This window comes from Anolis carolinensis, chromosome 1 (assembly GCF_035594765.1).
Source record: "Anolis carolinensis isolate JA03-04 chromosome 1, rAnoCar3.1.pri, whole genome shotgun sequence".
In the NCBI taxonomy this organism is placed as follows: domain Eukaryota; kingdom Metazoa; phylum Chordata; class Lepidosauria; order Squamata; family Dactyloidae; genus Anolis; species Anolis carolinensis.
Window position 1 is genome coordinate 179367272 of NC_085841.1, and position 16986 is coordinate 179384257.

The 16986-nt window shown below is 41.3% G+C and overlaps 1 protein-coding gene across 1 annotated transcript in view; it reads right to left on the reverse strand.

The window, feature by feature from the left end:
• Positions 1-14815, reverse strand: part of atic (5-aminoimidazole-4-carboxamide ribonucleotide formyltransferase/IMP cyclohydrolase) — a 53252-nt gene extending 38437 nt beyond the window's left edge. Inside the window, exons 1-3 of the mRNA XM_003215135.4 lie at positions 14663-14815; positions 12679-12805; positions 2236-2312 (exon numbers count right to left, since the gene is read on the reverse strand). Coding sequence (XP_003215183.1) covers positions 2236-2312; positions 12679-12805; positions 14663-14684 — 226 coding nt within the window. The 5' untranslated portion in view covers positions 14685-14815. The remainder of the gene's footprint in view (positions 1-2235; positions 2313-12678; positions 12806-14662) is intronic.
• Positions 14816-16986: the final 2171 nt, after the last annotated feature.

Below are 16986 nucleotides of genomic sequence, written 5' to 3' on the forward strand. Positions count from 1 at the left end.
AAACATAAAAAGTGGTCAACAAGCCTGTCTTACCACCCCACCTCCCCAGGCTGTTATGTTGGATAAGTGAGACTCTACTGTAGCAATAAAATGGAGGTTGGTGAAAGAAAAATACATTCCTGGATACGTTTCGGAAAAAAACTCAACGAGGACTCTTAACAGTTCAATTTTTGTTCATTTAAGCAGGACTTATCTGACCATGGTTGCATCTACTAATTAATGCAGTTTAACACCTATCTACTAGATACAGTACTATGGAATTGTGGGAGTTACAGTTTTACAAGGTATTTAGTCTTCTGTATCAAAGAGTGCTGGTGCCCTACCATATTACAAATCCTGGGATTCCTTAGCATTGAGACATGGCAGCAATGTCATACTGCATTATTTCTACTGTGTACATCTACAGTAGAGTCTCACTTATCCAACACTCACTTATCCAACGTTCTGGATTATCCAACGCATTTTTCTAGTCAATGTTTTCAAAACGTCGCGATATTTTGGTGCTAAATTCATAAATACAGTAATTACTACATAGCATTACTGTGTATTGAACTACTTTTTCTATCAAACTTGTTGTATAACATGATGTTTTGGTGCTTAATTTGTAAAATCATAACCTAATTTGATGTTTAATAGGCTTCTCCTTTATCTCTCCTTATTATCCAACATATTCGCTTATCCAACATTCTCCTGGCCCGTTTATGTTGGATAAGTGAGACTCTACTGTATCTCTGTACACACAGCACATGTGTATGCTGCTAGTTTTGGATAAAATGTTTGCTTTAATATACTGAGCAGCTCTTTTTTATGGTACAGTGCTGTGGAATTCTAAGAGACACGAATGGAAGGCAAAAGGGAGAAATATGTCAAGAGGAAGGCACATCAAACCAACCCTTGTCAGGACCACCTTTGATCTGAAAACGGATGTTCTCACTGCAAAAGTGAACATGCGGATCAAGAATAGGTCTCTACAGTCACCTATGGACGCACCTCCAAGATCCTACACTTGGAAAGTAATCATACTCGGCCACGAATGATAGCCTATGATTTCCACCTGTGGAACTACATTTTCTATTTTGGAAGCAAAGCTCAGGAACATATTTACTTTGTTAACTGAGATTTATCTGTAAAAGTGTTGTAAATATGCACGTAAAGAAGATTAGGTTTCCTGATTCATATGATGAAGAATTATTTATAGCATATTCCTTTGCATGTTTATTCCCGATTAATTGTGCATAGGACTACAATCTTGGGAGAAAAATGTTTTCTAGTACTAAGTATTCAAGGCCTCCAAATGATGATAAATGTCTTAAATTTCTACCAATAAGCAGTTTAATGCACCATTATTATTTAGGGTTCTCATCTCTAGGAGATTAACTATCCTGGGGAGAAAGACGTGTCACTGCCTTCTAGGGAACTGCTTGCCAAACAAAAAAGTGGCTATCTCCAGGGGTAGGTAAAGGTAAAGGTTTCCCTCTGACATTAAGTCTAGTTGTGTCCGACTCTGGGGGATGGTGCTCATCTCCATTTCTAAGCCAAAGAGCCGGCATTGTCTGTAGACGCTTCCAAGGTCATGTGGCCGGCATGACTGCATAGAGTGCTGTTACCTTCCCTCTGGAGCGGTACCTATTGACCTACTCACATTTACATGTTTTTGAACTGCTAGGTTGGCAGAAGCTGGAGCTGACAGCGGGAGCTCACTCTGCTCCCTGGATTCAAACTGCTGACCTTTCGGTCAGCAAGTTTAGCAGCTCAGCCTTTTAACCCACTGCACCACCACGGGCTCCTCCAGGGGTATGTCAGCTTAGTTTTTCAATAGAATTACCATTTCTGTTTACTAAGACTGAAGCTGGATCTATACTGCCATGTCCCAGGATCTGATCCCAGATTATCTGGCAGTGTAGACTCATATGCTACAGTTCAAAGCAGATCAGATCTTGGGATATAGCACAGTGTAGATCCACCCATACTCTCATTTGTTTTAAGTTTTGACATTAGGAACCACAATTGTGTAATTACTTCCGAAACATGTACAGTTGAGATGGCTGCAAAACAGGGTTCAGGCATGCTATCCTACTGGGTGGAGGTGAACCAAGTGGCTCAGTACTGACACAAGCTTAGCTTCTACAAAAAAGAAAGGATTCAAGTTATTTGAAACTTCAGCCATGCCAATTCTTCCCCAACCATTGCATTAAAAAAACCCTGACATGCAACAGTTTATTAACCTCCACTTACCAGCATGCACTGCAGGATGAAGAGTCTTCACACGCCCTCCTAACATTTCTGGAAAGCCAGTGAGATCAGAAACATCTCTGTTCAGAGGTAAAAGACAGTAGGTTGTTCCATCACATGTACATGCATACACAAAGAACAAAACACTCGTCTGCTATTTAAGTCAACAGCAGTTTGAGAATGGAAGTCGAAGATGTATGTGCTGATATATACAAGAAACTTTAATAAAATAACCCCAAAAAACTTGACTTAGCTATGGGTCAAAGTACGTCCTGTACCTTTAATGCTTATGAAAAAGGAACCATCTCCTTTTCTGAGTAGAGAAAGACAAAAGCTTTGTGCATCAGAGGGGACCTAAAAGAAGCACTTCCCAGTCTCCATTGTGGAGTCTCTTCTGGTCTTTTTAAATGCCTGGGTGAGAAAATGGTGGCAGATTGCCCTATAAAACAGATTGCCTTATAACCCTTGATTTACCCATGGGTCATATCAAAATTCAAAATTTCGGCCACTAAAACTGCCCTTGACTTATGCATGAAGTCAAGTTATTCATTAGAATTTTAGCCACAGTGATGATTCTTTTGCTAGACATGATCATAATAGATCTTTCTCAATCCATAATGCTACAAGGCAGCTCTAAGAACTCAGTAACCCTTCCATCCTAATGGATGGCCAAATGACCACTAATGAATGCCAAATATTCTCATGTAAATGTTGATTATCAAAGTTCTAGTTATTTGAAAATGCAGAAATGTGACAGCCAAGCACCAACCATTTCCTCAATCTAATTTGTATGCAAGTTTTGTGGCACTTAAAAAATGTAATGAGGACTGAATACTGAAGATTGAATACTTAAATCTACCGTACACTGGGCATTAACACATCACGAGTCTGCCAGCCTTCATGTTCAACCTTACAACCCTCTTATGAGGCACCCTCTTGCTTCAAAGATGAAAAAAGAAAAAAGGTAACCAAAGATTCTACTGCTGAGCTAGAAGTTGAACCCAAACTCCAAATTCTAAGGCAAAAAGCCCCATAAATATATTCTTTTTAGTTACCGTATATATTTGAATATACACCGACCTGAATATAAAACAAAGCACCTAATTTTACTACAAAAAACTGGGAAAACGTATTGACTCGAGTATAAGACAAGGATTGGAAATGCAGCAGCTACTGGAAAATATCAAAAATAAAAATAGATACCAGTAAAATTGCATTAATTGAGGAATCAGTAGATTAAATATTTTTGAATATTTACATAAATCTGTAGTTTAAAATAACAATAAGACTTTAAGAAGATGAGACTATCCAACACTGATTACCTATATACTCGAGTATAAGCCAACCCGAATATAAGCTGGCCAGGACCCTCACTCAAATATAAGTCAAGAGCGGGTTTTTTTCAGCTCTAAAAAAGGGACTGAAAAACTTGGCTTATAAATGAGTATATACGGTAATCATCAAACCGATCTGGATAACTAGATAGATATAGAGATACAAATATAAATCAGCTAGACCCAGTGAGAAAGAGGGAGCAAGCAAATCATAGTCTCCTTCCCTTAGTACAAAGTTCTCAATTTTTCAAGGTGAATACAATGACAAAAATTAATCTGTCAAGTTCTCTTTATTCCTCAGTATGTTATGGTTGTATCTATCTGTCCCACTTTGTTTTTTTCTTCTTTTTTCTTTCCTATATTTTAGAAATGCCATGGACATTGCACAACATAACAGGGTCACAGAATCAATTTCCTGGAGTTGGAAAATAAAGATGAAACCTTGGGAGGACACATTCACTGCAAGTGTATATGAGCAGTCTATGTTGCCTAGGCTTGGACTAATCTTTCATCATGGTCTTTGGTGAGAACTTTGTTTAATGTCTCTCCCGCTTAATGGATTTCTTTCTCATAAGAGCACACTGGCTGAAAAAATGACCAGTTTCATCAAAGGGACAGAAAAACTTTCAATATCCCTTGTGAGAGTGAGATTTCTAGCCCCTTCAAGCATCTAATATTCAGTGGATGCCTTTCGCATGACTGCAAACAAAGAATGTATTTTCTTCCTCCAGTTAAACCAATATCCCTGGGAAAGACAACAATGAAGTATTGAAAGTGATCCATACTTAAGACAGTAAGTTTCAAGTTAAAAGATTAAGTCCTTTTTTAAAAGGAAACCTTCTCTGTAATGACTTCAGAAAATGAAATTGACAGCATTAAAGTGGGAGGATACATGCTTGTATGAAAAAGTTCCTGGACATCATTGGCAAATGGCTGGCAAAAATACTCTCTGGAAACCCAGGAAAGGCACTGTCTATTAATTCAGATGAAGGGCGGGGAACATCAGGCCCTGAGGCTGAACTGGATCTCAATCTTCTTTCTAGGGTTCTTCAGGTGGTCATGTAGCTGTTGTAGCTCAGCCTGAGATTGGCTCCATTCAACCTGTGATTGTCCCTACACCTGCCTTGCCAGAGGACTCTAGGTTTGGGCCTGAGATGCAGCCAGAGTTTGTCCCAGTGGATTTTGGGACCAGAGACAGAATGGTTGCACGCAGGCAAGTTTGAATCACATTCCTCACAGCAATAGATGGCATCTCCAGGTGCCAGATGAATATTCTAGTTTGGATGTGGGAACTGATAAAGTGGAGAGGGATAATGAGCTTGACAGGAGGAGAGCGATAACTCAGTAACGGAAAGAAAAGGAGCAGGTCCGAAGAAGCAAACGTTTGCTTCTTAGCGGGGGGTCCTGCTTCTTAGTGGGGGGTTGGACTAGATGGCCCATGAGGTCTCTTCCAACTCTACTATTCTATGATTCTATGAAGTGAACTAACGAGCAATCTTCTCATGGCCAAGGACCTTGAATTTCTCTTTAAAAGGGTTGTTTTCTCTGACACAGTCAGAGGTGATAACATTGCTAATCCAAGACAGAAGGTTCTTTGTTCCTGTGCAGCCTTGTATCTTGCTTCAAGTTTCAGCTTTGCTTCTACCTGTGATTCCAGTTGAATGTTCCAGTGACTTTGCCGTTTCGATTTCTATTCTAGCCAAGGCTGTGGACTTGTGTTCTAGCATTGACTTTGTACCTTGGACTACCTTGGAATTTGATCCTGCATTTTAGTCTTGTTTCGTGCATTTCCAATTTGTCTCATGCCTTGGAATTATAGTAGTCTCTCACATATCCAACATAAACGGGCCGACAGAACGCTGGATAAGCGAAAATGTTGGATAAAAAGCTTAATAAACATTAAATTATGATTTTACAAATTTAGCATCAAAACATTATGTTTTATAACAAATCGACAGAAAAAGCAGTTCAATACACTGTAACGTTATGTAGTAATTACTGTATTTACGAATTTAGCCCCAATACATCACAATATATTGTGATTACAAAAAACATTGACTACTAAAAGGCAAACTGCATTGGATAATACAGAATATTAGATAAGCGAGACTCTACTGTAATCCTTGATATCTGGTTTAGATTATTCTTGATACCTTCTTGGGACTTACTTTGAAATTCAGTTTGGACTATGTCTGAGTGACTTTTATTGACTCTTGCTTCAAGATTTTCAAGTACTTTGTTCTTGTGGACTCAAAACCTATTTTATTGATTTGAACTTTGATTTTGCTATTGCTTGCATACAATCTTCAATAAACAGCTTGCTTGCGATATTCTGAAGCTTCAGTGTGGTTTTGAGGTGCCTACGCAGCCTAGGAGTGCAACAGTAGCCTTCTGTGTTACACTATTGTTTAGCAGCTTCCTGTATTGTTAAAGGCAGTGGGAGCCTTAACATGAAATACGATGGAACCTTGATTGAAGACTGTCTCAACTTAAGAACATTTTGAGTTAAGAGGTGTCGCTCAGCCAGGGTTTCACTTGCATAAGAGCCACGTTTTGAGTTATGAACTAGCACCAGAGGGAGTGCTTCAAGGCTTCAAGGGAGCAGACTCTGAGCCTCAAGCTAATGTCCACTTTGGGAAATTGCTGTTCACTTTGAGGAATTTTGAGTTAGTTGATTTTGTGTGGTTTTTATTCCAAGTATGTTTGGCTTCATGAAGAGAGAGAGGGCAAGAGAGCAAGAGAGGGAGGCAGGCAGGAATGAGTCCAGTATGAAGAAAATGATGCTTCTGCTGCTTTACTCTCTGCTTTGTTCTTCCTTGCCACAATTTTGTGCTTCTATCATTTTAAAGTTGATCTTTCTTTTTTATTGTTCCATGTGAATGTGCATTCATACATTATTTGCTATTTATAAAATACATTTAAAATATGTAACAATAAAAATGGGGGGTCGGAATGGATTAGGAGCATTTTAATGGGTAAAGTCATTTTGAGATAAGAGTGTTTTAAGTTTAGAGCTCAATCACAGAACAAATGTAACTCTTAAGCCAAGCTATCACTGCATGATTCTAATTCGGGGTTCTTGCCTTTAGCCCTATCCAGTTCACTATTAGAATGCTGTCACTTAGTGGTAATTCTATAGAATTGAATCTCATCCTCCCCTTGGTGTAGACCAGTGGTTCTCGAAGTATGCTCCGCGGAGTCCTTGGGGCTCCACAAAGCATACTGAGGGGCTTCACAGTTCCCTTCGCATCCCTCTCCTAGCTTTCCCTCCTCTTTCCTGCTCCTTCCCCTCCCTTGCCCCATAAGCCTTTTTCACTTGGCCTCCTCCGCCCCAAAAGCTTTTCCCCTCACCTCCCTCATCCTTCCCCCCCCCCCATCTTCCTTGCTTCCAAAACCGCTCAAGGGGTGCTTTGATTGTGCTTTTCCTGCATGGCAGAAGGGAGTTGAACTGGATGGCCCCTGGGGTTTCTGCTGCTGATGCTATTATTATTATTATTATTATTATTTGAAACACAGCAAGATGACTCCACAGCAGACACTCTTCTGGCTGTTGAATTGGATCACACATCAGACACTTCCCAAGTGTCTAGGACTGTGTGATGTATTCGTGAATAATGCGTGCAGATCCCAGCAAGGTGGCCTTCTGCAGCTGGCAGATGGTAATTTTGTCAGCACCGATTGTGTTTAAGTGCAGGCCAAGGCCTTTAGGTAGTGCACCCAGTGTGCTGATCACCACTGGGACCACCTTAACTGGCTTGTGCCAGTCTTTGTAGTTAGATCTTTAAATCCTCATATCATGTCAACTTTTCCAGTTGTTTCTCCTCAATCCTGCCGTCACCTGGGATTGCGACATCGACAATCCATACTTTGTCTTTTAACACAATCGTGTGATCAGGAGTATTGTGCTCCAAAACCTTGTCTGTCTGAATTTGGAAGTCCCAGAGTAGCTTTATGATGATGATGATTATTATTATTACAAAAGCTGGGTGGCCATCTATTGGTGGTGCTTTGACTGTGCTTTTTCTGCATGGCAGAAGGAGGTTGGACTAGAAAGCCCCTGGGGTCTTCCACCAAAATACAGATAAGTGTATGTTGTTTGCACTAAAATGAGACATCTGCAGCGTGCATAGGAATTTGTTCATGTTTTTTTCAGTTAGTTCACACACTCCCCATCCATCTGTCACTGGCCCGACCCATCTGTCAAATTTTAAAACACATGGGTCAAAAAGTTTGCCCATGCCTGATATATAGATAGATATAGACATATAGGTAGATAGATAGGCATTTCTTTGATTGAGAAAGGGCTCCATGACTAATAATGTTTGAGAACCTGGTGTAGAAACACTCAACTAAAAACCCAACATTCTAATGATTGCTATTTAACCTCTCAGGCAGCCTCTTCTTACTGATTCAAGAGATTTAATTTAACGAACAGTTATCGCAAAGTCTGTATAACAATCCTCATTTCAGCTTTATCTAATCTTGACTGCACAGGCCTTACTGGGAGATGATCAATATATTTAGAAGATTATGCTGTGAATTTTTGTTTTAACTGTTGTAAGCATATTTGAGTCTGGCGAACTGTGGTAAAAGCAGTGTATAAATCAGATACGGGCAAACTCAGGCCTGGAGGCTGGATGCGACCGCTTGGGCTCTTTTCTCAGGCCCTCCTCTCTCTCACCATCCTATCCTTCCTTCCCTCTTTCTCCCTCCCTTCTTTCCTTCCACCCATTCATTTTTCCTTCCCTCCATCTTTCCTCTATCCTTCCCTCTCTCTCTTTCTCTTTCCTTGCCTTTTGCCTTTCCTTCCTCCTCTGTTTCCTTCCTCCCTCCATTCCCTTCCACCCTTCCTTCCTTCTCTTCCTCCCTTCCTTCTCTGTTTTCCTTCCTCCTTTCTTCCTGGGGGATGTTTACCTGGGAGAAGAGAAAATAGAGACGGTACACGAGAACCATGTTTCAAGATTTCAAAGTGTGTCCCACTGAGGAGGAGGGAGAGGGGAACTGATTTTCTGCAGTTCTAGACACAAGGGAGCAATGGTTTCCAATGGCAGGGAGATTTGACTGAAAAGATTAGGAAGAACTTCCTGAGAGTAAGAGCTGTTGGAGAGTGGCATAGGCTGCCTGGGAGTGTGGTGGAGTCTCCTTCTCTGGAGGCTTTTCCGCAGAAGCTGTCTATTGGGAGTGCTTTGATTGTGAATCATTGCATGGCAGGGGGCTGGACTGGATGGCCCTCGGAGGTCTCTTCCAGCACTAGGATTCTAGGATTAGATATCAGGAGTAGGCAATACAGGGTCTAATGCAGTGGTTCTTAACCTGGGGTCCCCAGATATTTTTGGCCTTCAATTCCCAGAAATCCTAACAACTGGTAAACTGGCTGGGATTTCTGGGAATTGTAGACCAAAAACATCTGGGGATCCCAGGTTGAAAAGCACTGGTCTAATGGATACACTTTTTCTCTCCCGTCTAACATCTCATCCTGACCAAGGCTAACCCCTTTGGTATCCAAACGTTTTCCGTCTTTCCTTCACTTTCTGCCTCTGGAAAAGAAGAGGAAGGGGAGGAAAGCTACCATGGCCTGCCATGTGGCCCCCAAGTTAGAAAGTTTGCCCATGCCTGGTAGGAATATTTATACAATCATCCCTCCACTTCCACAGAGGTTAGGGGCAGAGAACCTCTATGAAAGTGAAAAATAAAGAAACTGCCTTTAAAAAAAACCTAAGAGAACATCTCTCTAAGAATTTCTAGGTCTTCTAGCACAACTCTATGATCAATTTTTGCTGGAGGCTGGCCATAGAATCACACAGAAGAATATAGAGATTCCTAGAAAGAACATTTCAATCGTATTTTGTGAATAAATCAAATCCACAAAGAGTCAAACCTGCAAATGTGCAGGGACAACTGTAATACTAATTATAATGATAATAGATAAAAAACCTACCAAGATGAAAAGAACCCACAGAAGATTCAATCACATTAAAAAAGATCCTGCCAAGTTGTGCTCACACGCTCAAGCTAGTGGAAGGGGCTAACCAAGAACAAACAGACTGCACATATGAACAAACATTTTCTCCCTTATAAATACTTCCTTAAGAATGTAGCCAAATATTTGGAAGGGGTGAATGTTCCAGACGTTTAAATCTTTTGACTCAAAGTTTTTTTAAATTTAATGAGACTTGCTCAGGATCTAAACATTAGTTCTGATCTGCAGCAAAATAAAGAGGTCACACAATAAGGAGAGAATTTTTCTTGGCAGTCCTTTAAAATGCTTAACTGTCATGAGCAGATCACATGCATTTCATCAGTTCACCCCTCTCAAGCACAAGGCCTTTCAGAAATTCCATTCATTTCCAGGACTCTAATGTCCACCAGCCCCAGCCAGCTTGGAAAATGACCCAGAATGACAGAAACTGTAGTCAAAAGACCTGGATACGGCCATGGTGGGGAAGGTTGCTTTAGTTAAAATGCAGCCCTTGCCTTTTCTTTTGACAACCACTCTGTATCACAATGGAAATATTTAGGATTTATTGTTGACCTATGTTTCTGGAGAAAAGGGAGCTCAAGAAATGTCAGTACAAAAAGGCAGAAAGGTCACAGCAGAACAAGAAAAAAAACACCGCCATGGTCAGCCAGGAAAGTAGTGTCTTTAGCGAAAGCTGTTAACAAAGTCCACTGATAAACTGCGCATCCCCAGGAGAACAAGGCAAAAGGTAAAGCAGAAGAAACTAAGTTGCAATGTAAGATTTTTTTTCAAGGTTACATGTGGGAAATCGCTCAGCCTTTGCACAACATAGGCTCTCTTCTACTTCTCATTTGAGTGGCAAGAGCAAAACCTTATTCAGCACAAGGGGTCAGGAAAGTCCTATTGGAAACAGGTTTTATTTATTTTAGTTCTTGAGAAGCTCTCCCATTGGGGGGAAGAGAGGGCAAGCCACCATAAACAAAAACATGCGTGCTTTGTGTGCAGAGAAGCAGGTCGGTATAATCGCCAGCATCTTCAGGTGGGGCTGAGAAAGTCCGCTGTCTAAAAACATGGAGAGCTATTGCAAAGCAGTAATCAATACAAAAATTAGATGGGTCAGCTGTTGATTCCTATCACTCTCAGACTCCTGCCTTTCTCATTTTGATTAAGATTTATTCCCAAGTTTGGCAGCATTCATTTCAAATGAAGGACCTGCCCTTATGAATTCAAAGCAAATCATTTGTAATATTGTTTAAAGGTCCATACAGTAAAACTAATCCATAACAACAAACCCATATCAATGGCTTCACTTACTCGTGGTTGGGGGAAAATAGTCTCTCTAGCCATTTGCTAGATTCTTCAGCACAACCCTATATGATATGCTGGGACAGGAAATGAATTTAACGGTGTTCAATCATATCTGCAGTCTCAGGTAATTGCGGTTCGGCTAGGAACATATCTCATAGAATTACAGGGTATCTTATTGTATTTTGAAAAAAATTGGCATTATTGCTGTGATTATAATTATCATTACACTTTCAGATACACACATATACAGGCAGTCCCCGAGTTACAAACATCCAACTTACGAACAACTTAGCCATTTTGAGTCTCCATATGGAGGGAAAAAGCACGATATAATAATAATAATAATAATAATAATAATAATAATAATAATAATAATTTAAAAAAGAGACTGAGACAACAGGAAATGAGAAGAATCTACCCCTGGGACAAGAAATTCATTTCTTAAGGAGTTATCATGGGGAAAAGGTGTCTCCACTGAAACTTTATCACCAGTCCTGGTTTCCTCAACAAGCTACATTTTCCAAAATTTAATTCTCACAGGGACAGAAAGTGCAGTGAAATCTTCTGAACAGGGGCACAGATGGCAAAACAAATGTCACAGGGTTGTTAACCCTTCCATATGCTATCCAAAGTGTGTGTGTGTGGGTATATATATACACACACACACAGGCACGCACAAACAAATGCATATACTCTGTGTGTGCTGTATGTGCATGTGTGTATATGTGTATATATAAATGGCTGGAATTACATTTAGAAAATGTACCTCTTCCGACTTGCATACAAATTCAAACTTAAGAACAAACCTACAGAACCAATCTTGTTTGTAACTTAGGGACTGCATGTAGTTCAAAACAAGGAAACGCTCGAGTACAATATAGGGCAACAACTTGGTCAATTTGCACAATTGGGCTGACAGAAGCTTTCATTTCATCTATAAACATATAAACCAGTGCAGCAGAATGCAATGTTAAAAGGCTCAAACTCTGCTTTTCTGAAACAAAGTATTAGTGCCATCTCTCCAAGTTATTGCTACAGATTGTGCAAAAGACTAATTATTTTTGCTTTTTTATCAGACGTGTAAAATACAATAAATTAAACATGTGTGTTTTCTGAAACAGTATTTCTTTAAATAAGCATTGTATCCAAACTGTACTTTGTCCCTATAAGAACAGGCCTCACGCTTACAAACTCTTTACACACTCTTTACTCCCCATGTGCCCCCTCTAATTACTTTATATATTTCTGAAAATATTTCTGCCCCGTTCTCTTATTGTGAAACCTCAGGCAGCATACTATTAAAGCAATGTATATTAATTCTAGATTTAATACATGAAATAATTTAAACAGGATAAAAGCTATTAGGGCTGAAGCAGTAAACATAATTAAAAGGTATATTTTAATATATGTACTGTCATTCATTTTATTTATTTAATGTGTATCATGCCTTTCTCCCAACATAGTACTCCAGGTGACTAACGTACTCAGGTTTTAATAAAGAGCTATGTTATTTCCTTTTCACTGTGCTTCATAGTTCATACTATATAGTTTGCTACATAACAATGTTCAAGCTGACATTTTTTGCTTGACAAGCAGGACAAAAATAAGTTTGTAACTAACAGTCAAGTATGGTTTCTGCACAGTAGTGCACACGTTAGGCCAAGAAAGGAGTACACAAGTGCAGGCCTTGTTCCCGAAGGACTGAAACATTGTTTGGCTCTGGTGCAAGGAGTGGAAATTTCAAACCCAGTCAAGTGATGGAAACCATGGGACCCAGGATGCTCAGTTATTTGGAATGACTTGATTTTCTGCACGTGATTTCATGAACTTTGAAACGGCCTTTACCTGACTTTCAAACCAGCTTCCCGAAGGGCTTTCGCTGTTCCTCCGGATGCAACCGGGGCCAATCCTAAAGAACTGAGGCATTGTGCAAATTCCACCAGGCCAGTCTTGTCCGAGACACTGAATAATGCTAAATGGAAAAGGGAAGAACATATAGCATTTAGAAGAAACACACAAGGCACACTTCTTCCACCCCTTTTATACTCTTGAGTTTGCTGCGGTTCTGAACCAAGTAACTGCACTGAGTAGCTTCCACTAAAACAAAAACAAAGCATTTAGAACATTGCTGGTCAAAAATTGGGTACAAGACATTCATTTTGGAGAAAATTTTCTATTTTTTTCTACCATTGGGAAATGAAATTCCTCTCCACCAGCACCATTTCTACTGACTGTTACCTAGTGGATGTCAGATGTGTCAAAACGACAGCCTCCAATATACAGTCAAATATATCTGGAGGATGAAGGCTTTTATAAAATGAATTCTAGTCACTGTCAGAATGACAGCTTGGAAACTTAATTTCAGTATGAATTAATATATCACTTACACTATAACTAAATAAATTTTGAAAAAAAAGTTCTGTTCCTGGGTCAAAAGTATTCTTTCCTGTTTAATTGTGCAGTCTTTAGTTTGAAAGTAGTGGTTATACTCCAGCCTGTCATTATATTCATTCTTCTTTTTAAAAATACCTTTCAAGCATTGATCGGTAGAAAACTTTTATTCCAATAGGTAGCAATCTTCTGCTTGATTGAAATGAAACTCTGTGGCCCTTTCTACACTGCCATATAACCCAGAGTATCAAGGCAGATAATCCACAATATCTGTTTTGAATTGAATTATCTGAGTCCATACTGCCATTTATCCCAGTTAAAAGATGTTTTATACAGCTGTGCAGAAGGGGCCTGAGTTCACATTGCCATATAATCCAGTTCAATGTGGATTTTATACAGCTGTGTGGGACCTCTTATGGCACTTTCTACACTGCCATATAATCCAGATTATCAAATCAAATAACCCACATTATTTGCTTTGAACTGGATATGAATCCACAATGCCATATAACCCAGTTTAATGTGGATTTTATAAAGCTGTGTGGAAGGGGTCTCTGTGGCGCTTTCTACACTGCCATATAATCCAGATTATGAAATCAAATAACCCACATTATCTGCTTTGAACTGGATTATATGAGTCCACACTGCCATATAATCTAGTTTAATGTGGATTTTATACAGCTGTGTGGAAGGGGCCTCTGTGGCAATTTCTACACTGCGATATTATCCAGATTATCAAAGCAGAGAATCCACATTATTTGCACTGAGCTGGAGACCGAAAGGTCCCAGATTCAAACCCCAGGAGCGGCGTGAGCGGCTGCTGTTAGCTCCAGTCCTGCCAACCTAGCAGTTCGAAAACATGCTAATGTGAGTAGATCAATAGGTACCGCTCTGGTGGGAAGGTAATGGCGCTCCATGCAGTCATGCTGGCCACATGACCTTGGAGGTGTCTACGGACAATGACGGCTCTTCTTAGAAATGGAGATGAGCACCACACCCCAGAGTCAGACATGACTGGACTTAACATCAGGGGAAACCTTTACCTTTACTTTTTACACTACCATACAACCCAGTTCAAAGGAGATAATCTGGGTTTTATATGGCAGTAGAGAAGAGCCTGGTGAAGAAGAAAGGAGTGAGAGAGTCTGCACTAGAGAACTAATGCAGTTTGACCCCACTTGCTCACAGCTTAGGAATCTTGAGAGTTGTACTTTTACCAAACTGTAAATCAAGCTATTGCACAGCATGGGACATCGGCAATTAAAAGTGGTGCCAAACTGCATTCGTTCTCCAGTGTAGATGCACCCACGATCCTCCCCCTGTTGCAAAAAAGACTCCCTCTGGGCTCAACTCTGAGCAAATGCCTACAGCAAGGTCCAGGAGCAGATGCTGCTCTCCAGCAAGGACATGAAGCTTTTGGAAAAGCAAAACTGATTACCCAGCTCTTGCCCTGCAGCCATCTTTGCAGCACAGCGATTTCCAGGTGATCCAGCGGGACACAGAGAGAAAGAGAGAGAAAGAGAGGCTCGCAGGGGTGGAAGGAAAAGGGGGAGTGGGGCAAAGAAAGGGGTGGGATCAAGGTGGCATGCTGGGAAGCCGAGGAAGGCTCAGAGGAGGGGAGCTTTGCTTTGGACCCGCCCCTCGCTTGTCCAACCAGGACGAAGGCTAAGCACAAAGCCTGCTTGTTTTGCATTAGGCGTTTTTTCCCCTTTCCAAAGCTTTCCTGCAGGGAAGAAGCCCCTGCCAAGGCTCATTCAAAAGCATTGAGGCTGTGGTGTGGCTTCAAGTCTTTCCCCGACCTATGGCGCTCTACACACACAGGGAAAGCCTTTCTTGGCATGCAGTAACAAAATCACAACACAAGTCTGTGCAACAAAAAGAAAGTCGCAGATCAAAAGGAAAGCATTATTTAAAAAAAGATTAAAAAGAAATAATCTTCCAAGAACAATGCAAGAGCAACGTTCAATAAAGAAGAGCAGGAAGAGGAAATAAGACGAATATGAGGCAATATGAGGCCCCTTCTACACAGCTGGATGAAATCCACATTGTACTGAATCATATGACAGTGTGGACTCAGATAGGTCATCTCAAAGCAGATAACTGAATTATCTGCCTTGATATTCTGAGGGCCCTTCCACACAGCCATATAACCTAGAACATCAAGGCACAATAATCCACAGTATGTGCTTTGAATTGGGTTATCTGAGGGCCCTTCCACACAGCCCTATATCCCAGAATATCAGGGCACTAAACCCCACAATATCTGAGGGTGGACTCAGATAACCCAGTTCAAAGCAGATATTGTGGGATTTTCTGCCTTGATGTTCTGGGATATAGGGCTGAGTAGAAGGGCACTGAGTCTGTTATTGATTCAAGTTCAATGTAGATTTTATACAGCTGTGTGGAAGAGTCCTAAGAAGGAACAAGAAAATACAACTACAGTTGAGTCTCACTTATCCAACATAAACGGGCCAGCAAAATGTTGGATAAGCAAATATGCTGGATAATAAGGAGGGATTAAGGAAAAGCTTATTAAACATCAAATTAGGTTATGATTTTACAAATTAAGCACCAAAACATCATGTTATACAACAAATTTGACAGAAAAAGTAGTTCAATTCATGGTTATGCTATGTAGTAACTATTGTATTTACGAATTTAGTACCAAAATATCATGATGTATTGAAAGCATTGCCTACAAAAATGCATTGGATAATCCAGAACGTTGGATAAGCGAGTGTTGGATAAGTGAGACTCTACTGTATTAGATTTAAAATTAGATTTGTTGAAGAATATATATAAGGTAAAGGTAAAGGTTTCCCCCGGACATTAAGTCTAGTCGTGTCCGACTCTGGGGGTTGGTGCTCATCCCCATTTCTAAGCCTAAGAGCCAGCGTTGTCCATAGACACCTCCAAGGCCATGTGACCAGCATGACTGCATGGAGCGCCGTTACCTTCCTTCTGGAGCTGTACCTATTGATCTGCTCACATATGCATGTTTTCGAAATGCTAGTTTGGCAGAAGCTGGGGCTAACAGTGGGAGCTCGCCCTTCTCCCCAGATTCTAACCGCCGACATTACAGTCAGCAAGTTCATCAGCTCAGTAGTTTAACCCAGTGGTTCCCAAACTTATTTGGCTTACTGCCCCCTTTCCAGAAAAAATATTACTCAGTGCCCCCTGGAAAGGGGGCTGTGGCTTAGAGGGGTGGGCATGGCTCCTCCTCAAGTGGGCGGGGCTGAGCCTCTCCCCTAGTCCAAGATGCAGGGCTGCGAGGGGAGGTGGGCGGGGCCAAAAATGGGCGGCCAGGACTGGGATGGGTGGAGTTACGAGCTCTGAGGCAGGGTTGAGCTTCTATCCCTGTCCTGTGGCGCCTGCCAGAACACAGGAGGCGGGGCTAGAGGAGGGGGCGGGGCCTCTTCCCAAGTGCCTGATGGGACTGAACCTCTATACCCCGCCCCCGTGTTCTAACAAGTGCCGCAGGGGAGGTATTCAGAGGCTCAGCCCTGTCTCGGGCTCTTGGAAGGAGACCCCGCCTCCTTCCCTAGCTCCATCCTCTGTGTCCCAACAAGCGCCTCAGGACAGGTATAGAATCTCAGCCCTGTCTCGGGCTCTTGGGAAGAAGCCACACCCACTCCTCTAGCTCCGCCCCGTGTCCTAACAGGCGCCTCAGGGGCTCAGCCCTGTCTCTGGCACTTGGGAAGAGGCCCCGCCCCTCCCCTGGCCCCCTTGTCCTAATAGGTGCCATCACCGCCCCCCTGGATC